The sequence below is a fragment of the Aquarana catesbeiana genome, linkage group LG05 (genome assembly GCF_042186555.1).
Source record: "Aquarana catesbeiana isolate 2022-GZ linkage group LG05, ASM4218655v1, whole genome shotgun sequence".
NCBI classification, from domain to species: domain Eukaryota; kingdom Metazoa; phylum Chordata; class Amphibia; order Anura; family Ranidae; genus Aquarana; species Aquarana catesbeiana.
This window is the reverse complement of record NC_133328.1, coordinates 519,435,697-519,462,264: the sequence shown is the minus strand read 5'-3', so window position 1 is coordinate 519,462,264 and position 26,568 is coordinate 519,435,697. Positions and strand designations below refer to the sequence as shown.

Genomic DNA, 26,568 nt, shown 5'->3' with positions numbered 1-26,568 from the left:
GATCAAATAGCACCAAAAAAAGCTCTATTTGTGGGAAAAAAAGGATGTCAATTTTGTTTTGGTACAACGCTGTACGACCGCGCAATTGTCAGTTAAAGCGATGCAGTGCCGTATCGCAAAAAATGGCCTGGTCATTAAGGGGGCAAATCCTTCCGGGGCTGGAGTGATTAAAAATGATTTAAAACAGTTTTTTTCATATACTGTCACCAGTCAGTATCCCTAATCACCACCACACCAGTCATATGATGACGCTGTACTGCTCTGGTGACAGTATGTTTCAAAATATGTTTTAATATATATACGTATTTTTTTATTGTGACAAAAAAAATAACAACTTCAAAAAATTTACCATGCCTCTTACTAAATACCTTGGACCGCCTACTTTCCAAAAAGGGGTCATTTGGGGGGTATGGGGGTATTTGTGCTGGCTTGGGGCTGGACTGATCAATTTTCACATATATATATATATATATATATATATATATATATATATATATATATATATATATATAATATATATATGAAAATTGATCAGTTATATATATATATATCTATATATATACACAGTATCTCACAAAAGTGAGTACAACCCTCACATTTTTGTAAATATTTTATCATATCCTTTTATGTGACAGCACTGAAGAAATTACACTTTGCTACAATGTAAAGTAGTGAGTGTACAGCTTGTATAAGAGTGTAAATTTGCTGTCCCCTCAAAATAACTCAACACAGCCATTAATGTCTATACCGCTGGCAACAAAAGTGAGTACACCTCTAAGTGAAAATGCCCAAATTGGGCCCAAAATGTCAATATTTTGTGTGACCACCATTATTTTCCAGCACGGCCTTAACCCTCTGGGGCATGGAGTTCACCAGAGCTTAACAGGTTGCCACTGGAGTCCGCTTCCACTCCTCCATGACGACATCACGGAGCTGGTGGATGTTAGAGATCTTGTGCTTCTCCACCTTCCGTTTGAAGATGCCCCACAGATGCTCAATAGGGTTTAGGTCTGGAGACATGCTTTGCCAGTCCATCATCTTTACCCACAGCTTCTTTAGCAAGGCAGTGGTTGTCTTGAAGGTGTGTTTGGGGTCGTTATTATGTTGAAATACTGCCCTGCGGCCCAGTCTCAGAAGGGAGGGGATCATGCTCTGCTACAGTATGTCACAGTACATGTTGGCATTTATGGTTCCCTCAATGAGCACTCATGCAGCCCCAGAGCATGACACTCCCACCACCATGCTTGACTGTAGGCAAGACACACTTGTCTTTGTACTCCTCACCTGATTGCTGCCACACACACTTGACACCATATGAACCAAATAATTTTATCTTGGTCTCATCAGACCACAGGACATGGTTCCAGTAATCCTTAGTCTGCATGTCTTCAGCAAACTGTTTCTGAGCTTTCTTGTGCATCATCTTTAGGAGAGGCTTCCTTCTAGGACGACAGCCATGCAGACCAATTTGATGCAGTGTGCAGCATATGGTTTGAGCACTGACAGGCTGGCCCCCTCCCCTTCAAACTCTACAGCAATGCTAGCAACACTCATACGTCTATTTCCCAAAGACAAGCTCTGGATATGATGCTGAGCATGTGCACTCAACTTCTTTGGTCGACCATGGTGAGGTGTGTTCTGAGTGGAACCTATCCTGTTAAACCGCTGTATGATCTTGTTCACCATGCTGCAGCTCAGTTTCAGGGTCTTGGCAATCTTTTAATAGCCTAGGCCATCTTTATATAGAGCAACAATTCTTTTTTTCAGATCCTCAGAGAGTTCTTTGCCATGAGGTGCCATGTTCCAGTGACCAGTATGAGGGAGTGAGAGCGATAACACCAAATTTAACACACCTGCTCCCCATTTACACCTGAGACCTTGTAACACAAACGAGTCACATCACACTGGGGAGGGAAAATGGCTAACCTGGCCCAATTTGGACATTTTCACTTAGTGGTGTACTCACTCTTGTTACCAGCGGTTTATACATTAATGGCTGTGTGTCGAGTTATTTGGAGGGGACAGCAAATGTACACCGTTATACAAACTACCATACAAGCTCTACACTATACATTGTAGCAAAGTGTCATTTCTTCAGTGTTGTCACATGAAAAGGTATAATAAAATCTTTACAAAAATGTAAGGGGTGTACTCACTTTTATGAGATACTGTACATTTTTACTATTGTCACCATCAGGAAACCATCCTTGAGAAATGCCATGCAACCATCTTTGCAAGTAAACAGGAACTAGTTGCAGCAAGGCTGCATGAGATCAGTAGTAATAATGTAATGGTATTTTGGGGGGTCATGTGAGATGACCCCTTACATTGCAGCCATTATATCCCCACTCTGTATTAGCAACTGGGCAATGGGGGATCTTGAGACCATACTAAGTGGGAGCTTTACCATCTAGCATCCTATATCTCCTAAATCTTTAGTGCTGCTACCCAGGAGGGCTTTAGATTGTAAGAGGGAATTCCTCTCTGGAAAACCATTTTTTCAATGGTGCATCACTTAAAGTTTTACTAAACCAACAAAAGTAAAATCAGTCTGTGTATGCATTAAGCAGGCTTGTTTTAATCACTGTGGAACCTAAGGGGTTAATCCTCCGCATTGTGTAAAAAGTCTGTTTGATCCTGTCTTCATTGATCCTCCCCTTCTTTTACTGTCCCCAATCCATCTACTGATAGTACAGAGTCTTGAAGGCACTCTGCACATGCTCAGTTTGGTGTGTATTGCTAGAGTTATTTTTTTTTTTCTTTTGGGAGGGTGAATGTGATCAGCACAGGGCCAACCAACACAGTCCAGACATAGGGGCAGGGGTCATGCAGCCTCATAGGACAGTCATAGGAGAATGAAAACTCCTTCTTTAAGCTTTAACCAGTCCTCGGCCAGACACTGAGAGAAATCATAAGATTGCTATATACTGTTGATCTGAAAAGGTATTTAGCCATTTATATTTACTAAAATAATTGCATTTCCATGTTCTGTGTACTGTGGGATACCAGATATAGTAAATGCAGGGCGTTGGGTTTAGTAACACTTTAACTTATCTTGCTTCTATGAAGAAATGCAGGTTAAGACTTAAATGCAGTTTTAAAAGCCCTACTTGAACTTGGTAGGTAGGACAGAAAGGCAAAAGATTTGGAAAACCCAAAACTCACACGGGGCTTCAACAACTTCTCGGCAGTTAGCCACAGAGTATCCAGAGGCATCACACAGAACATCTTCTGGTGCAAGTAGCCCCACAAAATAACAGGTTCAAGTGTAACTCTCTTCCAGTATAGATTGTAGCAGCAAGTATCTTCTGAAGACTACATGACCTGCCTTAAAAAAGGAAATAATACCCTCTAAGACTGGGGTTTAGCCCTAAGGCTGAAAACCAAGCGCATAGCATGACCAAAAACAAAAACAGATTACCCAACAAAGGTAAGTCTGCATGGCGTCCCCCTACCTATAAAGGAGGGCTTCCTAAGGACTAAGAACTGCTAAATACACCCTCTCCTCAAAGGGGTGGACTTTAAAAATGGCCTTTCCAGAACATTGCAACCCTGTTTTGTCAAAGCTAGGTCCAACCCACTAAGGACAAGTACTACAGAAGTTTGCTAGCTGACAAAACTGATAGGAATCTTTGGATCCACTCTGACACAGGACTTTGGATCCACTTCAACTGAATAACTGAAAGTTGATGTCAAACAGATCATCCCTAGGTGCAATGATCTTCAAAGACAGTCTACAAAAAGTGAAAGTAAAACTAAATGCAGCAAGGCTTTTAGGGAACAATTCTCTACACTGAGCTTCAACAAAGCTATTTTATTAAAACAAATGGCAGTTGTCATATAATAGTCAGTGCTTTAGCAGACTAAATTATGTTTTTTTTAGAGTATACCTCTATTTTAACATAGTAACATAGCTGGTAAGGTTGAATAAAGACATCAGTCCATCCAGTTAAACCTGTGTAGGTGTGTGTGTGTGTGTGTAGAAAATTAATTTCCCATATCCTCTTAAATTGCTTACGTTAAGATGCACGTCCAAGTGTCTTTTAAAACTATCCATATTTTCTGCCTACACGACTGATTGTGGAAGAGAGTTCCACATCCTTACCACCCTGACAGTGAAAAACCCCCTACACAGCTTAACCACTTCAATACCAGGCACGTATACACCTTCCTGCCCAAGCCAATTTTCAGCTTTCAGCGCTGTCGCAATTTGAATGACAATGGCACGGTCATGCAACACTGTACCCAAACAAATTTTTTATCATTTTGTTCCCACAAATAGAGCGTTCTTTTGGTGGTATTTGATCACCTCTGCCATTTTTACTTTTTGCTCAACAAATAAAAAAAGACCGAAAATTTTGAAAAAAAAAAGTTTTTCTTTGTTTCTGTTAAAATTTTTTGTAAATAAGTAAGTTTTCTTCTTCAATGATGGGCACTGATATGGCTGCACTGACGGGCACTGATAAGGTGGCACCGATGGGCACTGATGAGGTGGCACCAATGAGGTGGCACTGATGAGTAGGCACTGATGGGCACTGATGATGGGCACTGATAGGCACTGCTAGGTGGCACTGGTATGCGGCACTGATGGGCACTCATAGGCGGCACTGATGGGCACTCATAGGCGGCACTGATGGGTACTTATGGGTGACACTGATGGGTACTTATGGGTGGCACTGAAAGGTGGCACAGATGGGCACTGATGGTCACTGATAGGTGGGCACTGAAGGCATGGATGGGCACTGAGAGGTGGCACTGATGGACACTGATGGGTGGCACTGATGACACTGATGGGTGGCATTGCTGGGCATCACTTGTCTGTACTGATCCATAATGCTGCCAGTCAGTGCCCATTTGTGGGCACTTATTGGCATGTATTGGGCATATTTTTTTTTTACATGTGGATGGCCATGGGGTACATACCTGGCCATCCACATGCTGGGGTCTTCCCTGGTGGTCCTGGCGGCTTCCCTGGTGGTCTAGTGTGGGCATCCACGGGGAGGCTGCACTGATAAACAATCAGCGCAGACTCCCCTGTCAGGAGGGCCGCCAATTGGCTCTCCTCTACTCGCATCTGTCAGACGCGAGTGAGGAAAAGCCGATCAACAGCTCTTCCTGTTTACATTGTGATCAGTCATGATTAGAAACGGCTGATCACATGGTAAAGAGCCTCCGTCGGAGGCTCTTTACTGAGATCGGTGTATCGGTTTGTCAGACTGACACACCGCACCACTGATCGCCGTGATGCACGCCCCCATGGGTGCACAGCAGCTGTTATCCTGCTGGACATCATATGATGCCCAGTCAGGTTAACTGAACCACTGCCTGGCTGTCATTTTGCTATAGGCTGGGCGTCAAGTGGTTAAGGTTAAACCGCTTCTCATCCAGTCTCATCGTTTGGCCCCGTGTCCTCTTACACTCCCTGGGACTGAAAAGTTTCATACTTATGTTGGGATCACCATTGAGATATTTGTACATCACAATCATCTTCCCTCTCAAGCGTCTCTTCTCCAGTGAGAATACATTTAGTGCTTGTAGTCATTCCTCATACTTGAGGTCCTCCAGTCCCCATATTAATTTTGTTTCCCTTCAATGGACTCTCTCCAGCTCCAGCACATCCTTTTAATTATGAAAGTGACTCTGTTGCTAAAGTACTACAGACACAACAACAGATGAACTCCTGAACTCAGCAATGAAAATTCACTGTTAGAATAAAGATCATTAAATTGGTATCTCCTAGATTATAACCTCTAATGAGCAGTGTATGTAACACTACACTCCCCTTAGGCTGGCAATGGTGCTGGCCACAGGTGTCTCTGTGCTCATTCATAGGCACTTTAATATAGGAGGTGTGTTACTGGACAGATCACCAGGGGGAAACAGAAGGAAAAAGGCCCAAAAAATAAAACCAAGGCAGCCACCACATTTAAAGGGGTTGTAAAGGTAATTTTTTTTTTTTTTAAAAACAACAAACATGTTATACTTACCTTCACTGTGCAGCTCGTTCTGCACAGAGTGGCCCCGAACCTGGTCTTCTGGGGTCCCTCGGCGGCTGTTTCAGCTCCTCCCCGCAAGCATTTACCACCTTAATGCGAGCTCCCTCGCATGGTGGTGAGTGCTTGCGGGCGCGCTCCCGTGATACAGCCCGCGGCTATAGCCGCTCGCTGTATCACTCGGCCCCGCCCCCCGGCGCGCCGCGTCATCGGATGTGATTGACAGCAGCGCGAGCCAATGGCTGCGCTGCTTTCAATCCATCCACTGCAGCCAATCAGCGACCAGGCTGAGCTGCAATGAAGATGACAAGGACGAGCAGCGAAGATTCGAGGCGTCAGGTAAGTAAAACGGGGGGCCTGGGGGCGGCGGTACTGTCAAAAGTTTTTTCACCTTAATGCATAGAATGCATTAAGGTGAAAAAATTGTTACCTTTACAACCCCTTTAATGATTGGTAAGCTGCAATATATACATTTTTTGGTTTTAGGCTCAATACTTCTTTCAATTAACTTTTAATGCAAGTATTATTAATACCTGATTCTGACCTGGTTTCAGCCTCTTGAAGTCCATGTACAGTAGGGCTGGAGTGTGAGAAGAAGAAGCAGTAATAAGAGCCAATCTATTCTATGCTCACAAGAACACATGTTGATAGGAAGAAAAAGCAGAGTGCCAGAGAGATGAGTTCATCATTATGCTACATGTACTTTCATTGTCTGGTTTTTGGCTGGGGTGGGTCCAGGACAACTTAAGTTCAGATGAAGTGGATTGAATTTTGCTGGCTGTTAAACTGAAAACACCTAGGGGAATAAAAATATACTACCAGGGAAATTTCTGGATTGAAGCTGGCAGGAATTGAAGCTGGCAGCAGCCTACCTGGGGGAGGCTTTGATTGACCTTATCCGCCTGCTGGCCAGGACTATGCTGTCCTCAGTCACAGCTAAGCGGGCTCTATGGTTATGCCCTTGGCAAGCCTGGTGTAGGATCCCCTTTGAGGGGCCCTCGTTTTTCGGCAACAGGCTGGACAGTGCCATAGCCCGGACCACGGGTGGGAAGTCGGGCTTCCTGCCCCAGGATAGGCAGCTCGGTCAGTCGAGGGAGGCAAGCTCTTATAGGCCTGACCCATTCTTCAGAAGGAATTGGAGCAGGGGGCAGAAATCCTTACAAAAGCCCGCTAAAAGCCAGGCGTCCAGTGGACCTGAGCCAGCCAAGTCAGTTTGAGATTGGGCCCACCAGGCGGGTCTGGTGGAAGTGCATCTGCTTCTCTTCTGGCACGTCTGGGTGGCCTCAATCTCGGACTACTGGACCATCAAGACAGTCTCCTCAGGCCACACATGGTCCTTCACCAGTACTCCTCCCCCCAGATTTATTTCTACCCTGCTACCACGGTCAGAAGAAAAGAAGCAGATATTACTGTCCTACATGGGTTTGCTGATAGCACAGGGAGCAGTGGTGCCTGTCCCGAAAGGTGAAGAGTTCCACGGGGTATACTCCCCTCTCTTCTTGGTGCAAAAGAAAAACAGTTCATGGTGCCCTGTAATAGACCTAACTTATCTAAACAAGTTTATAAAATATAAAAAGGAAAATTACGGTAAGTATTTGATAATAAATTTAAAAGTTTTTTTATGGACAGACCACTTTTTTTCCTGCTGGCAAAAAAACTATATATAGAATAGGGAGTTTAAATGTGATTTTAAAAATATACTATATGTTTTAACTTGTATCAGTTATTTGAATTTTTTACATTGTTACTGTGGCCCGTATAATTGTGGACTAGATCCTGCCTGTTGTCAGCAGTAAGCAGACAGGTGGTCAAGAACTGCTGACATATGTTGCCCTAATTTCATTCTCATGTGTTTACTTGAAATTAATAGACTCAGCAACATAAATTTACTTGGTAGCTGCTGGCCTTGGAGATTACATTTTTTCGTTACTACTGAAATGAAACATAACTGTTCCCTGTGAAGTTCCCACATTCTCAATTAATTCTAGGGACTGATGATAAATACAAAAATATGTTGCTTTACAGTGAAATACTTAGCAGATAATCTTATCAACACCTAAAGCAATGCCAGTGATTTATTTATGTTATTCTCCATGGAATCAGTGGGCCTGTTAATTATTTACTTTCAAATGTGGTCTGGTTCACAGACAACCTCATAGCTACTATCAGCACCTCCTTTTAGCTAGACAAAGGTCGCAAAGGAATAAACACATAATGTAGTAATTAACTTCCATCTTCTCTTTCAGAAATGGTATTTGGGTGCAGTGCCTTAACAGTCTGTCCAGTACATAGACCATTGTAATACAAAATGTGCAGGAGGTGTAGATCTATCTATTTATTTACGTATCTATCTGTCTACCCATCTATCTTAACCACCTTACCAACTGCTCAATGTCCGCCACCCCTCACTGCTAATCCTTTCACTGGCTACTGATAATTATTTTCAAAATATTATTAACAATCTATAAAGTCATCCACAACTCTTCATCCAGCTACATCATCAACTTTGTCTCAAAATATCACCCAAATTCTCATCTTCACTCCTCCCAAGACCTCCTGCTCTCTAGCTCCCTGGTCACCTCCTCCTATGGTCCCGTCCAGGATTTCTGCAGAGCCTTCTAACCCCTGGAACTCCTTGCCTCAGTCTGTGCAGCTATCTCCTACTCTGTCTGCCTTTAGGTGATCCCTGAAAACTCATCTCTTCAGGCAAGCCTATCTTGTATCTAGCAAACAACTGCATTTTATGTTTTTGAACAACCTATCCCCACAAGTTATTACCTTTCAAGGCACATGCCGTACCTTTTTGGATTGTAAGATCCTACGAGCAGGGTCCTCCTAACCCTCTTGTCTTGAACTGTATTATAACTGTACTGTCAACCTTTATTTTAAAGAGCACTGCACAAACTGTTAGAGCTATATAACTCCTGTATTATAATAATAATAATTATCTATCTATCTATCTATCTATCTATCTATCTATCTATCTATCTATCTATCTATCTATCTATCTATCTATCTATCTATCTATCTATCTATCTATCTATCTAATCTATCTCTCTCCGGGATTCTCCAGAGCCTCCTCCATCCTCTGGAACTCCCTACCCCAATCTGTCTGGCTATCTTTCTCTGACCACCTCCAGGTGATCCCTGAAAACTCATATCTTCAGGGAAGCCTATCCCGCCCACACCTAAAAACAAAACTTTTACTTTCTCCGTCAGCTCATTCTTTACAGTTGTTACCCTTCATATCACTTTTCCCTCCTTATTAGATTGCAAGATTTCAGGGCCCTCCTAACCCACTTTAGATTGTTAAGCACTGCACAAGCTGTTGGCACTATATAAATCCTGTATAATAATAATAATAATATATCTATTTCCTCTATCAATATATCTGGAAAGGGTATGCGATCAGAGACAAAAATGTTTGTGCCAGTAATAATGGCACAAACCCATCTTCAATATGTTGCCTGGTAATTATGTGCGGCATCGGCTAGTGTGCCAAGCCCCAAAGAACTGGCCTGGATTATGCTGGGGCAATAGCTGATGGAAAAAAGGCATACTACCTGTAGATCATTTGTTGCTGCACTAGGGACTCAAAGAAAATGAAAATCTATTATTGAAGTATTAAGAGAAAGCATACATGTCCAGGGTGTTCATAGAAGAAATATCCAAACATTCTGATCCGTAGAGATGTTAAGTACATAACAGTTCTGAAAATACAATGTCAGCACCTTGAGCTTTGGTGAGGACATAGTTAAAGGAGTGGTTGTGATGGAATTGAATGGAAGTAACAGAGTGAGTTGTGTGGAACATGGCAGGAAGCAGAGAGACGGTGGAAGGTGCTTTGAAGAAGAGTCTCCAGCAATGCTCCTGACATTGGTAGAGATGGCATCTGGTCAAGAGATGCCATGAAAATCAAGGGTACATGTGTGGGGCAACAATGGTGGGTCCTGAAGAGGGCCTCAAATCAACAGTTGATGCCTACCTTGCATTTTATCAGATTATAAAAGATTAATTTGTCATTTGAAATCTAAGTATCTGCCCCTACCAAGTCCGATCCATCTAGGACCATCATGACTGGATTTCTTATACATGGAAGTCTGATAAAATTCCAAACAACCTACTTATCTCTATAAAAACGCATTTTTCTTTTACATGTTATTTTTCTGAATTTTGGTTCTTTCACGATTTTCTGTGGCGATTGGCAAATCTAGTTTGTTAATGTTCATGTTTCTTGATCATTCAAACCAATCTAATCATTGATGGGAATGGCATGCTGTCTGCCTAGTAATGGCTTTATAACCTCAATGTGCAGATTGTTAAAGACAGGCAAGAATAAAGGATAAACAGTTCAACACAGCAAACACTGTTCACTCATGAAACCTGATGCCTTACAAATAAAGGATGTGCCTGTTCAAATTTACGGATCTTTTGTTTATATGCTTCAATAGCCCTTCAACATGCCTTCAAATAGTGTTACATTTATTCATAGCTCAGCGCCTAATTTGCAATTTTCCATGGTACTATATACAGTTGAATACGGAAAATTGTTTTGAATTTTTACAGTTTTAAAAATATGTTACTGATGACTGGCTAGTTATATTTTTGATTGCAATAGAAAAATAATTTGAAGGGGTGGTAGAAACTGAACATATTTTTTTTTTCACAATACTTAGATAAATGGGTATGTTTTTGGTAATCATTTTACATAAAGAAAGCTTTCTATACATATTTTATATATATATATATATATATATATATATATATACATTCACAATTCAGATACTTCAGAGTTAGAGCGAGGCTGCACTTTGCAGACATACCTTGTGTGGTTTCAAATGTATGGGCAATGTATACAGCAACAACCAACATTTTTAGCCTGAGATGTTGGAACTGTTTATTTTCTTTTTTTATGCTGACAAGCAGAAAAGTGCTGTGTATACATAGAAAAAAAGATGCAGAACAGATATGCTCTGCATACATCTCATGGACATTTGTAACCTGCAAGTGCCTTTAGTACTGTTGGATTTCCATATGAAAGTCCCCTTTAGGATAAACTGAACAAGCTTTTACCAGGAAAGAGGTGACAACCATTACCTTTGGACCTTCTTAATGCTTTACTGTTTATTATTGCTAAGCTTTGGTGAGCTTTATTTCCAAAATAGCAATATAACCTTAAGTGCAGCACAATGTAATACACATGGAATACAGTATGATAAAATGCATTACAAAAACACAAGTAAAAGTAACTCTCAGTGTATGTCTCAAATTATAATCTAAAAATGTGAACGTTATAATTGTTTAAAAGTTCACTGATAGTAATGCTCAACTGACAGTATTGCTCCAAAGCACATAATTATGTCTCTGCATCTGGTAGCAATTACAATTAGGAGATTAAGGAAGAACATATGACACTTTCTAATTGTATGTTATTACTGCTACATTTTTAACCTTAACTAGCATTAAGCATTATTGCCTTTGAATGTGCTAAATGCATAATGTTACTGTTAAGCAGGTGTGTTTCATTCTATAGACTCCAAATTAACTTTTCAGATTTTACATGTCTTTAAATTCACATGCCCTATTATTTCTATTACTATGAAATAAAAAAAGTATTATTTTAAGGAGAAAGGGTATTTTTATAACTAAAAGAAAAAGTTCTCATCCATAGCATAAGACAGGGGACGACCTTATCAGCCTCAATGTTACCACAAGTTCTCCACTTATTCTCATCTTGGTCTAGGTCAATACAGGACCAACAGACCAACGAGTGAAATGACCTCCAAATAATTTTACTAATACCATGTCTTATGGATTGTCTATAACATGTATCGCCTTATTGTTCTGTTTTGTCATGGAACCCAGTTAGAATATTATGTTGGTTATACTGTACTGTAACTCAACTTCTTTATCTAATAAAATTCCTATTTTGTGGAAAAAAAAAAAAAAAAGAAAAAGTTCTCAGACTTGAAAGGAGTAGCAATTAGTTATCTATTATGGACCATCAAGTAACACATTTTAGGCCAATTTTCTTTTCCAGTGAAGGCATTGCATACAGTCATATGAGAACTTAAGTACACCCAATGGAAGTTCTTGACTTTTTCAACTTTTTTGAACAGGCAAACATTAGATCTTGTTTCAAATAGTGATATGGTGTATTCATTTTCATGATCTGAATGAATAAAAATGCACGTTTGTCATATAGAAAAAGCGAGTAAACTCCTACATTTGCCACCACTTTAGATTCATGAAATTAGAATTAGGTGTTCCAGATCTGGTGTCAGTTATTGAAACTTCCTTATAGAGTATTCAGTTGAAATCTGTCCAAATTAAACTTCACATATCTAGGATTTGATGTTCTCAATTCTATTGATGTACACACTGTCATTATGCCAAGAACCACTGAGATTACCAAGGCCCTCAGAGAAAATCTTGTGGATGCCTATGAGTCTGGCAGGGCTTATAAAAGATCACCAAAAGACTTGAAATCATTCATTCCACTGTTAGGAAAATCTAACAACTGTGAAGCTTGGTGTTTGAAATGGTATAGTTGGAACTTGCTTTGATGTTTCAGGGCCTAGTGAGCTTGCAGTCATCGAGTTAACTATATGTAGCTCCCTGCTCCTGAAGAGCAGACGCTATTCTTTTCAAATTTAAATTAGTTGAAGCTACAGTTTGGCTCAGCTTATTATTACCTAAATTTACTGGTTTCTGTACCAGTTTGGCTGGACTGTGCAAAATTTCCATCCGACCATGGGTGGTGCTGTGACCATTGGTGGATGTAGTAGTATACAGTCTGGTTGGACATATTGGATACTCTTTGCTCAGAGACAGTTTGGTGGGAGTGGTTCATCCACCAGGCATTCTGGGTAGGGGTATTTAAGGAGCAGACACCATATTGTTAGGGTTGGCGCTTCCTGACCTCATGGCCCTCCTGGCCTGGGGAATTGCTGTTGCTTAAAATTCTGCCTTGGGGTCAGCGGACCCTAGGCCCAGCTACTAAAAAGAAGGCTCAGAGTTTTAGTGGCCTATTGATCCATAGGATGGTCTCTTTGCTGTCTGGCCTGCGGGAAGAAGCAAGGGATTGTAGTGACCAGGGGAGGACTCTTCAGGAGATGACTGAGCATAAGGCTGGTATCTTGAGAAGAGCCTGGGAACTCAGTCAGAGATGCATCTAGGATCAAGCACAACAATCAGTTCATTCAAGATTATCAGGTCTGTGGCAGAGACCGTACCAAGCACAGCAATCAGTTCATTCAAGATTTTCAGGACTGTGGCAGAGACCATGTCCGAGCATCTAGGTTAGTGAGAGAAACCTATCCGGTGGCTGCTAAATCCAGCTGTGGAAGTGCTGTTCACTGGATAGAGAAATTACCTTTAACCGCAAGATTCAAGGTACCTGAATCCCTTTCACCCTCTACCTTGCTATTGCCTATTCTTTTTCTTTAATAAAACTTGGAAAAAGGACAAAGTGTTGGAGCCAGTGTTATCAATTGAGCAACTACTATGTGAGCCCTATGACGAACACTGTGAAGATGATAACGGTAAGCCCAAATCAAAATATCAGCAGCTCCTTCGGGGGTCAGTGCTACATATATATTCTGCATTATATCAAAGTGTGCTTGATGAAAATAAGAGGCATCTGTCTAAAGTTGAAGTTGAACCAGAAATGGTTTTGAACATGGTAATGATTCAATGCACCCTGGAAAATCCACCAAGGAATGGCCATCAAGATGAAATAGAAGGTTATGGTGGCTCTAATCAAAACCCTGATTTTATTCCCATTGAAATTTTGTTGGGGCATTTTGAAACGAGCAGTTCGTGCAAGGAAACCCAAAAACATCTTGCATCGGAAGGAATTTTAAGAAGTGGTCAAAAGTTTCACTTTGAGTCTGCTTGTGAGCAGATATACAAAATGCTTACAATAAGGGGTCAATAGCAGTTTCTGATGCCAAGGGTGCACTTACTTTTTTAAAACACTACACCATTAGAATTCATGATATTGTTGGTGAATAAATGATTATCAAGGCACATGTTTTTCTTTTGCTTTTTTCAAGTACATTATCTATCACTGTAGTCACTGTTTGAATAAAGATATGTTTGCCTCTTCAAATATGTTGAAAAAGTCAACAAATTTTCTAGATTATACTTTATTTTTTACTACTTTTACATTTCACTACTTCTATTTTTCACATGACTGTATATCCACTCTAAACCTCTACTTCTTAAAGCGGCGTTCCACTCAAATTTTTAACTTAATCTTACCCCTTCAGTTAATTGCATAGATGTTCAAATGCCGCACAAATTTTTTTTTTTATCGCTGTAATTACCTTTATATTGTACTTTATTATGGCACTTCCTGTCTCTCCTGCCATGGGAGTAGGCGTGTTTATTGCCTTTCCCCGGCGCCGCACTGTCTCCTGGGAACTTAGTGTCAGGCTTCCCAAGATTCAGTGCGGAAACAATGATCATGTACATGAACAAGCTGTGAATGAAACAGCATTCACTGCATCCCGGAAATCAATGCTTGTGGGCTTCACATGCCCAGAAGCAAGATGGAAACAGCCAGCATCACATTTTTTAAGTTATTCTTCAGTACGAAAACAGACAGAGGTGGAAATATTACACCCAAACTGTGAGTATTATTTTGGGATTAGCAAAGTGTCTCAATGACCTAAAAAAAAAAAAAAAAAAAAAGATTGGCCGCCGGACTCCCGCTTTAATGCTGTGTTTGTGGAGTTATTGGGTACTCACCTTTGCTCTAAGTACATTCCGAGTACACTCCAAGTAAAGAATTCCCAGAGGGTACCAAACAAACAATATACTTACATAGTAATGTTAATAGGGGTTACAGCTCCTACCACTCTGCTCAATCCAGCCCACTGAACTTGGGTGCAGTTATAGCTGTAGTGCTGAACTATTTGTAGTCAATCATTATATTAGTTTTGTACTTGAATGTAGCTGTGCTGTACTAAATAATATTTAAAGCGAATCAGTGCCCACGCTATTGACATAAAACTATTTACATATTCTTAACAAGAAGTAAAGAGCTTAAAAACTCCTAACTCAACTCTGTAACTGCTTTTAATGTGAAATTATTCATCCTCAAAGATCAGAAAAAAGATTTTCATATGGTCCTTTCACACGAGCTTTCCCAGAAAGTCTGCCTGTCAGTTTTTCAGGCAGGCCTGATCAAAATCTTTATGTAAGTCTATGGGCAAGCGGATGTAACGTGTGTCCATTTACATCCAGTTACCTCTGAATCCATCCAGGTCTGAACAAAAAATAGAAAAGGACTGCATCCTTTTCCATTTATTGGACCTAAATGTTACAGATTGGGGGTAGCCTAATGTGAACAGATATAAGTCTGTTTTCATCTGGCCTCCCATAGATTGAACATAGGTCTCCTGTCAAATGCAGAAACAAATTGAACAAACATGGATGTCACAAAAGTAACATCCATCCCATCCTGTGCCAATTCAGCAGGGGATCTGAGGTTTATGTCTGGCAGCTCTGTTTGCAAGACATAAACCTCAGACTCAACCGTCTGACAAGAGAGCCATCATTGCTGTGATGATTTATTCCAGTTCTGTAAGCAATAGGCTTACTTCAACATACATAAAACATAATTATGCTTATTTTGTGAAATGAAGACTAGTGCTCCATCTGCTGGGTGGATAGAAGACTGCATAATATTAATATGCAATATTTCACATTTACATTTTTTAAGTCCAGACCATAATAAACAAACAAAGAAAATATATACAAAACCACTTAACTTTTTTTGTACATGTTGTAGAACAGCAATATAGATAGTGCTTTGCTTGACATTGTTTTCTTTTGTAGGTGTTGAGTGGGGTTTACATTACCCAGAAGCTAATGGACAATACCAATCTCCAATCAATATAAATTCAAGAGAAGCCTTATATGATCCTTCTTTACTAGAAGTTCGGCTGTCTCCAAACTATGTTGTCTGCCGGGACTGTGAAGTGGTTAATGATGGACGGGTTGTCCAAATACCACTTAAGTCAAAATCAGGTAGATTTTGGATATAATATCAAAATGTGGAGTACGAAACAGTATAGAATAATACTATTGTTTAATGTTGGGTTTTATGGCACTGTTTTCTTAAATAATATATCTTCATTCGAACATATTGCCAAAAAATGTGTCCTGAAATTATTCCAAATGGGTTTCTTTTAAAAGCACAAACTTTGTTCTATTAAATACTATATCCCAGCATGAGAGCAATGACAGATAAGTGGATAATATAAAGGTTTGGATACATCTGGTATAGAAGACATTTATACACTTGGAAGTATTTGAAGGCATTTTTCAGTAACTCAGTTGAATTTTTTTGGGCTTAGTTCATGAAAAAGTGACCCCTTTCTAACACATGATATTAACAATTTGCAAGCACCTGTATAAAATGAACACATAGATTTGGTAGAGTTGAAAAGGAGATGCCGCTCTCTAAGCCTCCGTGCTTTGGTGGATACTCCCGCCCTACTGCAAACTTCTGGGTGCTGGCTATGCAAAAGTCTATGGAGACAGGGAAATCCTGGACTGCCACACTCCATGAAAAAGCATCTTTATTGAAAACTGTAGATAAAACTCCGAAATGAAGACAAATAACAAAAAGTGGACACAACGGGAATCAAATGCCTAACGTGTTTTACATCGGATAATGCTTACTCATAGCTAAAGTCCAGGATTTTCCTATCTCCGTAGATTTGGTAGAGTTGTTGGAATCTCTGAGGACTGCCCCTCTAATCAAAGCAGGTATGGTTGGCTAGCTGTACAATGCATATATGAAGATTGTGGGGCCCATTTAAATCTGTGAAGTCACATGCCTTCAGCTTTGGAATCTGCATGACTTAGTTATGTTAAGGGAGGATTTGGCAAGCCAGAAACATCCGTGTGGTAATAGAGATGACAATCCTGCTGTTTGCATTGGGATTGATTTACTAAAATTGAAGAGTGAAACATCTGATGCAGCTCTGCATAGAAATCAATCAGTTCCTAGTTTTTTTATTTTTTTATTTTTTTTCAAAGCTTAATTGAACAAGCTGAAGTTAGAAGCTGATTGGTTGCCATGAACAACTGCACCAGATTTTGCATTCTCCAGTTTTAGGATATCAACCCCAATTGTTGGTCTAAAAAAAACATGGTGTTGGTAATGGCACCTGATTAGGTATTTTACTTTATTGCATAACCCACACCTAAATCTGATTGGCTGCTAAGACAATGCCCAAGCCAATCAGTAGCACTGCTTGTGCATAGATTTTGCCCTGCACCTCCTCTAGGTTCCAGCAGCAGAATGTGATGGGAAACCAGAGCAGGGAAAGCTAAGTATTTTAGTAAGTTTTTAAATACTTTAGGTCAGAGAAAGGGTGTGAAATAGCTAAACCTGATAAAAGTGTTTAGCGCTGCTTTAAGGCTGCTTTCACACTGGGGCATTGGCTCCGCCAACGGTAAAGCGCCGCTATTTTTAGCAGCGGTTTGCCGTCGTTTTTGCAGAGGTTTTCGGTTCAGCAGCACTGCCCATTCATTTCAATGGGCAGGAGCGGTGAAGGAGCGGTGTACACACCGCTCCTTCACAGCTCCAAAGATGCTGCTTGCAGAAGTTTTTTTAACATCCTGCCAGTGCATCGCCTCAGTGTGAAAGCCCTCCGGCTTTCACGCTGAGACTGCAGGGGAGTCGTTTTTCAGGTGCTTTACAGGTGCTATTTTTAGCCCAAAGGCGCCTGAAAAACGCCTGTGTGAAAGGGGTCTAAAGGAAAGCCTGGCTGTTACACAGATCCAGTGCCTTCAGTACTGACTCAGTGGACTAGAACAAGTATGTAGATCAAAATTCTGCCTTCCCTCTGACTTTATACATACAATATAATACCAAAAGTATTGGGACACCTGCCTTTACACGCACATGAACTTTAATGGCATCCCAGTCTTTGTTTGTAGGGTTCAATATTGAGTTGGCCCACCCTTTGCAGCTATAACAGCTTCAACTCTTCTGGGAAGGCTGTCCACAAGGTTTAGAAGTGTCTATGGGAATGTTTGACCATTCTTCCAGAAGCGCATTTGTGAGGTCAGGCACTGATGTTGGACAAGAAGGCCTGACTCACAGTCTCAGCTCTAATTCATCCCAAAGGTGTTCTATCGGGTTGAGGTCAGGACTCTGTGCAGGCCAGCAGTGGCGTTGCTAGTGGGGTGCGGGCGGTGCGGTCCGCACCCGGGTGCCACCCGCTACAGGGGTGACACCATCCGGAGCAGCGCAGTGGCAGTGAGTGTTCTCCTCCTCCTCTGTCTGTCTTTCTCACTACGGCGCTGCTGCCTGTCACATGACGATCCATTCTCCACCCGGGCGGCGTGGCTGCATACTGTCCTTTCCTCTCCAGCTGCCGCCCGGGTGTTCCATGTATCTGAGCCGCCCGTGCTAGTGTGGTAAGGGTCGGGGGGAAGGGGGTGTCGGCTTGCGATGAGGGGGGGAGGGATGTCCTCTGTGGTGTTGACAGGTGGGGGGGCTGTACTACTGATATAGTTTGTCCTGGGGGGGCTGTACTGATGGGGGTAGTTTGTCCTGGGGGGGCTGTACTGATGGGGGTAGTTTGTCCTGGGGGGGCTGTACTGATGGGGGTAGTTTGTCCCGGGAGGGACTGTACTGATAAAGAGGGTAGTTTGTCCTGGGGGGGGGCTGTACTGATGGAGGGGGTGGTTTGTCCTGGGGGGTTGTACTGATGGAGGGGGTAGAATGTCCTGGGGGGGCTGTACTGATGGAGGGGGTGGTTTGTCCTGGGGGGGTTGTACTGATGGAGGGGGTAGTTTGTCCTGGGGGGGCTATACTGATGGAGGGGGTGGTTTGTCCTGGGGGGGTTGTACTGATGGAGGGGGTAGTTTGTCCTGGGGGGGGCTGTACTGATGGAGGGGGTAGTTTGTCCTGGGGGGGGCTGTACTGATGGAGGGGGTGGTTTGTCCTGGGGGTTGTACTGATGGAGGGGGTAGTTTGTCCTGGGGGGGCTGTACTGATGGAGGGGGTAGTTTGTCCTGGGGGGGCTGTACTGATGGAGGGGGTGGTTTGTCCTGGGGGGATTGTACTGATGGAGGGGGTAATTTGTCCTGGGGGGGCTGTACTGATGGAGGGGGTGGTTTGTCCTGGGGGAGTTGTACTGATGGAGGGGGTAATTTGTCCTGGGGGGGTTGTACTGATGAAGCGGGTAATTTGTCCTGGGGGGGTTGTACTGATGGAGGGGGTGGTTTGCCCTGGGGGGCTGTACTGATGGAGGGGGTGGTTTGCCCTGGGGAGGCTGTACTGATGGAGGGGGTGGTTTGCCCTGGGGGGGCTGTACTGATGGAGGGGGTGGTTTGCCCTGGGGGGGCTGTACTGATGGAGGGGGTGGTTTGCCCTGGGGAGGCTGTACTGATGGAGGGGGTGGTTTGTCCTGGGGGAGGGGGTGTACTGATAGAGGGGGTAGTTTTTCCTGGGGGGGTCTGTACTGTTGGAGGGGGTGATTTGTCCTGGGGGGGCTGTACTAATGGATTGGGGTGGTTTGCCCTGAGGGGCTGTACTGATGGAGGGGGTTTATATTTGATGAGGGGTCTATACTGAGGGAGGGGGGTCTGTACTAAGTGTGGGGGGGGGTCTCTACTGAGGGTGGACTATACTTGGAAGGGGAAATGTACTGAAGGAGGGGGGTCTGTATTGAGGGGTGACTATAGTTGGAGGGGGTGACACCATGTTTTACCGCACCGGGTGACACCAACCCTAGTGACAACACTGCAGGCCAGTCAAGTTCCTCCACCCCAAACTCGGTCATCCATGTCATCCATGGACCATACTTTGTGCACTGGTGCGCAGTCAGGTTGGAACAGGAAGGAATTGTTCCCACAAAGTTGGGAGCATGAAATTGTCCAAAATGTCTTGGTATACTGACGCCTTAAGAGTTCCCTTCATTGGACTTAAGGGGCCAAATCCAGTCCCTGAAAAATAACCCCACACCATAATCCACCCTCCACTAAATGATTTTGGACTAGTGCACAAAGCAAGGTACATAAAGACATAGATGAGTACATTTGAGGTAGAGGAACTTGACTGGTCTGCACAGAGTCCTGACCTCAACCTGATAGAACACCTTTGGGATGAATTAGAGCGCATAAATTAGTCCACATCAGTGCCTAACCTCACAAATGCGCTTTTGGAAAAATGTTCAAACAATCCCATAGACACACTCCTAAACATGTTGGACAGCCTTCCCCGAAAAGTTGAAGCTATTATAGCTGCAAAGGGTGGGCCAACCCAATATTGAACCCTACAGACTTATGCCCCGTACACACGGTCGGATTTTCCGATGGAATATGTCCGATCGGAGCGTGTTGTCGGAAATTCCGACCGTGTGTGGGCTCCATCGGACATTTTCCATCGGATTTTCCGACACACAAAGTTGGAGAGCAGGAGATAAAATTTTCCGACAACAATATCCGATTGCGTCAATTCCGACCGTGTGTGGCCTGTTCCGACGCACAAAGTGCCACGCATGCTCAGAAGAAATTCCGGCACGGAACAGCTCGTTCTGGTAAACTTAGCGTTCGCAATGGATACAGCACTTTCGTCACGCTGCAATGTCAAAAATGGTTTAATACAGCGCACTCTCTTCTTCTTTATAATGTGACAAGAAGTTTTGCTGCTCATATTCACACACACTTCTCACAAAGTTTTATTTTTGTTTTTTTATTGGGATTCCCTGAATATATTGTTATTAGTTGTCACATCTGACAGAATGTTTTTTTTTTATTTAATTTTTTTGGGGATTTTAAGCCTTTTTTTTTAGATTTAATGTTTGTATTTTTTCCAAGGCTGATCTTTGTTCAATGTTATTTTTATTTTTACTCCAGAATATTTTTGTGTGTGTTTTGTGTGTCAAGTTACTCCAACACCATTGATATCTTGTATTATTTAATCTCAAGGAAATTGTTTGGTGTTGGTGTCCCTTGTTAATTTCACATTGTATATTTGAAATGTACCTGAATCCTCCCCAAAAAACTGTCCTTTTTGAAGTAAAACACATAGAGTATAATTCAAAACAAAAATCCTTTATTAAGGGATCAGAACCAAACAAAGAGGGAGGCAACACTGGATCAACAGGAGAAATTATCGAAGCCTGGGACCCCCATGGCACACATCAATTCTTGAACATCAAAATTGGTGGCCTGAGGAGTCCATATGTAAGGGAGGGCAGTCTGGTCCAGAAGTCGCAGAGATCTGGAAAGCAGCAGATGACATCTGTGTCCCCAGGCTGTGGTACCACAAGAGGCTGCATCTTTTGGCCGACTAGACTGGATCCAGGGTCCTCACTTTCTGGTCTTCCTTCCACGCTTCCTTCCGGGCTGTGGCTGTGCTGTTGGAGATGTGGCAGGAGGAGGAGTAGGACCTGGAGGAGGAGGAGGACTGGGAGGACCTGGATGAGAAGGAGGAGGAGGACCTGCAGGAGGAGGAGGAGGACCATCGCAAAGGTGTGTCTGAGCTGTAATTAGGCCCCTCATACCTTTGTTAAGAGCCTCCAATATGAGCGACTCACACATGGCTTGTTGGCCCTCCTCCATCCTCTGCATTTTATAGGCAATGGTGGCAGCAATGTCCTCCTCCACGGTGTGTGGTGCTCCCAGGACCTCTGTAGCCCTCCAAAAGAGTCCTCTGGCAGCCTCCTCTAGGGCACTCCTCCTCCTGCCACTTTCTCTTTCCAGGTGTAGGGGAGGGACCTGCAGATCAGCCAGCTGGCTCGGCCCGGCCACCTCCTGGCTGAGACTTCCCTGTGTATGAAAAAGGGACATGGTTTTAGTTTTTGCATCATCAATCACAATCATAAATTAGTGCTCCAAACTAACATCTAGTTAACATCATTGATTGGACAAGCAGAGATATTTAGAGGAATGCTATACCTGGCTCAATCTGGGCTCCTCCACATGTTGTTGCCTGGAAGGCCCAGGTTGGGCGTCAGAAGCCTCAGCTGGGGTGGAAGGAAGCGTGGAAGGAAGACTGGAGAGGGATGGCCTGGGTTCAGTCTGGCCTGCCAGAAAATGCAGCCTGTCGTAGTACCACATCCTGGGGACATAGATGTCATCTGCTGCTCCTGATCTCTGTGAATCCAGGGCTTTCTTGCGCTCCCTTAGATAAGTGCTCCTCAGGCCACCAATTAAGATCTTCAAATATGTGATGTCTGCCATGGGGATCACCTGCTTCACAATTTCACACAATTGCTCCAGTGCTGCCTGTGTTTGGTTCTTGTAATGTGGGTGGTTGATCTCCCACAGACATGGCAGCTCCCTTAACATATCTATGAATACTGACATGAAGTCATTGTCTTTCACTAGCATATCCATGTTCACTGCATGTTCACTGCAAGACACAACACAAGGCAAAGCCTAATGTCAGACAAAACTCTCCTAATCTTGTTACAATATAGGCCTCAATATAGAAGCAGTATAGGCACAAGTTTGTCTCTTACCTTTGTTCTTACGATCGGCGAGTCCAATGCTCCTTCCTCCGCTCACAGATCGTACGTACTACGCACGCGTGTTACGCTTTATACACACTGCGCATGCGTGTAACTCCGCCCGCCCCTGACGTTCTTTCTAGTCTATTCCCCGCCCCTTTTCGTTCGGCGCAGTGGGTGAAGAGCACATGGCGGAGTTAGAGCAGGTGCGTGCTAATTCTAGCAACGAGGAGGAGGAGGAGGAAAGCCCGGATATGGAAACGTCCCGATCCAGAAGGAGACGATTTAAGGCCACAAATATGTCTTTTGGGGAGATGTTGGAGATGGTGGACATCATGAAGAAGGCCGACTATGACGGCAAGTATGGGCCTTACCCCAACCCCAACATCAGAAATGCCAAAATCATTGCTAAAGTGATCAAAAGTCTGCACAGAAACTTCGGGGTACGACGATCGAAAGATCAGCTCAGGAAGCGGTGGTCGGACCTAAAATTAAGAGAGCCAGAGCAGTACCGAAAGACCCGGAGAGTGCTGCAAAAAAGTAAGTAGTTGTGCTGTGTTCCTATTATTTTTGTCTTTATTACATTCGTGCTGCTCCATATGCTTATCTTAATTGTACAGTTTAAACTGTCAACTTTAATGTTCATGGGCCCATTATTCGTTCGTCTACAAAATTTTTTTTAACCCTCTAAAATAACATTGTTTCTGCCATATGCATTTGCCCACATTTTTTAGGGCCTACTTGGATGAAAAATATTTGGTTGTGTAGATGGGTTTGTTACTAGAATGAAATGCAAACTAGATTCTGTGTAAGGAGAGGACACTGAGCAGTTTTCACATCTGGACACTGGAGCACTAGTGTGGGACACAAGAACACCATTTTTATTAGGGGGCCACACAAGTGCTACAGTGTATACTATAGGGGGGTCTCCATCTGTGAAGCTTGTACTAAACAGGTAAAGTATTGCAGGTTGGCAAAGGACAATAAAAAAGCGACATCTTGGAACTCTGCTAAAATAGACAATTGTACCCCACTTCCAAGCAATGTTTCCTATTTATAGTTCTGCCATCAAATCACTGTGTGCTAATTATACCATTTTTGTTTTACATAGGGGAGAGAAGACTCGGAGGACACCCCTCATCCGAGGAGAACAGAGACCCCCCACCTCGGGAAGAAGATGAAATACCCCCAACCCAAGTGGAGCAGGAGGAGGAAGAAGATGTGGTAGAACTTGCCACCACAACAGGTGAGTGTCTGTGACCACAGGCTCAGGTAAGAGATGGATGCTGGCAGATTTTTGATACCTGTTTTTGTTTGGTTTCTCTCTTTTTAGGTGATCGAGATCCTTTCACATCCGAAAGTGCCCAGATGCTGATCGGGGAGATCATGGGGTGTAATTTGGAATTGGAGAACCTAAAGACAAAAATCAATGATGTGATTAAAAGAAATAATAACATCATTGATGTTTTGGGGCGAATTTAAAGCCCCACCAAATCACTTTTTTGATTGTGGTCCAATGTTTTAAATCTTTTTGAAATGTTTTGAAAAGCCAAATTTGGAGGATGCACACAGTGTGCCAACATGTGCTATCTGCCATCACAGGAGATCAATGGATGCGTTTTGGGGGTGCAACCCCTTCCTCAATTATAAAGTAGCAGTGAGGAAGGGCTTGCTCCCCCAAAACACGTCCCTTGATCCCCCATGATGGCAGCTAGCACATGTTGACATTCATAAATTGCTGTGCATCTTCCAAATTTGGCTTTTCCAGGGGTGATTTCCCCCCATCTGAACGCAATATCAAACACAGTTCCTAAATACTGATGTCTGATATTGCCTTCAGGTTTTACCTAATGTGAACTTTGTAAGTTCAAGTTTTTTGTCTTTCTTGTTGGTTTTACACAGTCCTGTTTTATCGTAAATGGACATTTCTATTTTTGATAATGCCACCCAAAAAATTGTTATACAACAAACATGTTGGTTTGTTTTAAAAACCTTTGGTAAATGCACATGTGATTGTGCAGGTATAAAAAAGTTGGTTCATCAAGAATGTGTGGATTATTGTCTCAACACTACAACACTTTTGGGGTGATGTAATTGCTGTTTTCAGGGAAAATGGGGGTTATTTCCTAAGGGCAAATCCACTTTGCACTACAAGTGCAGGTTCAGTGCAGTTGCAAGTGCACTTGTAGTGAAATGTGTTTTTGCATTTAGTAAATAACAGCCAACAGTGCTTTGTATAAGGTTACACAATCACGCCATTTTCTGCACTCAACACATTTCTGTCAGGGTCAGCTAAAACAAACACAAGCAGTAAATGTGCACAAAGAATTTATTTTTGTTTTTTATTATAAAAAGGCTTCACATATTTGCTGGCATATTGATGGCCCCCCTACCCGCAAAGAACTCCAGGTAGCGTAACCGGACATCATGGGCACTCAGGGAGGGCAAGCCAGGACGGCCGCTTTCAAGCGCCGTCAGTGTGGTCTCATGTATCATTCCGGCCTCAGGCCCAACTGAGCCAGCATAGTTGGCCGAATGTTTCCTTAAAAAGTTATGGAGAACACAGCACGCAAGTATAATATGGTTCAGTTTATACTCCACCATATGGATGGGTGTCAGAAATAGGCGGAACCGGCTGGCCAGGATTCCAAATGTGTTCTCCACCACTCTTCGGGCTCTGGCCAGCCGGTAATTAAAAACCCTCTGTTCCGGGGTGAGGGTCCTCATTGGGAATGGCCGCATCAGGTGGTCCCCCAGTGCAAACGCTTCATCCGCAACAAACACGAATGGGAGTCCTTCCACATTGTCCTCTGGAGCTGGCAAGTCCAAGCTGCCATTCTGGAGACGCCTGTAAAACTCCGTCTGGGCAATGACTCCACCATCGGACATCCGGCCATTCTTCCCCACGTCCACATACAGGAAGTCGTAATTAGCCGACACCACCGCCAACATCACTATACTATTGAACCCCTTATAGTTGAAATAGTATGACCCCGAGTTGGGTGGTGGGATGATGTGGACATGTTTCCCATCAATTGCCCCTCCGCAGTTAGGAAAGTCCCACGGCTGGGCAAAGTGGGAGGCCACAGTCTGCCATTCCTGTGGTGTGGAAGGAAACTGTTGAGGAAAAAACAATAAACATTACTATTTTTGATCAGAAACATGGCAAGCAGATTAGACACAAACATTATGGGTCAACCTCCAGATAGCATTTATTAAGGGGAATTTAACAACGCCAAAGTATAAGGTACACCTATCATATTCCCCCTCCCCCCCCTCTCATGGGCCATTTCTAACATTATGCAGTGTGTGGAAATCTTGGACAGGTAACCCTCTTCACATCATTGAGAGATGAATGCCTAAATAATGGGTATTACTTGGAACAGCCTCTCCTTAGTTACACTATTGGCAGCCCACTGGACAGGTAAGAAGTGTCATAATACAAAGATAGAAATACACACTGTACACATTTGAGGACATTTGGACATTCTGCTATTACCTATCAAGATAATAATAGGATCCAAAAACTTTAAACAGTACCATTTGAAAGTATACAGGCAGGCCCTTGCACTACATGCTTTGGGGAATTCATCCATAAATCTGAGCAGAAAAGAGATGGGTATAGTGTGTATGGGTTTGGCAAAGTCAGCAGATAGATGATTGAGGATAGAGAATTGGGATCAGCTGACTTAGCAGTTAGGGGAGGGAGAGTTACTAAAAATGATTTGGGGACACCACCAAAAAAAGCCTCTGGCACTCTGCCTGAATTTAAAGCAAAAATAACATTTCCAAACATTTTAGGGGGTGTTTGGGGTAAAGCACTACTATGGAGCAGAAAAAATACATTGTTAAGTGACTACATGATGTGAATATAGGGCCAGGAGACACCATGCTGGGGAGGTTATTGAAGGGCAAATATGTATGAAGGACCTAAAATAATAATTACATAAAAATCCTGCATGCATGAGGACAAAGGGGACATTCACAGCATATTACAATCATGGTAATTAAGGAATGAGGAAAGAAATACAATATATTAGCAAACATTCAATACAATAAAATGTGATAGAAAAGGATAAAAATCTTAC

General features: G+C 42.8%; 1 protein-coding gene across 2 annotated transcripts in view; it reads left to right on the top strand.

Annotated features, from left to right (window-relative positions):
* CA8 (carbonic anhydrase 8) overlaps positions 1-26,568 on the top strand; it is a 128,827-nt gene that overhangs the window by 4,656 nt on the left and 97,603 nt on the right. For both annotated transcript variants that reach the window (XM_073631681.1, XM_073631680.1), the window contains exon 2: positions 15,840-16,031. In XM_073631681.1, the coding sequence (XP_073487782.1) occupies positions 15,840-16,031 (192 nt within the window). The remainder of the gene's footprint in view (positions 1-15,839; positions 16,032-26,568) is intronic.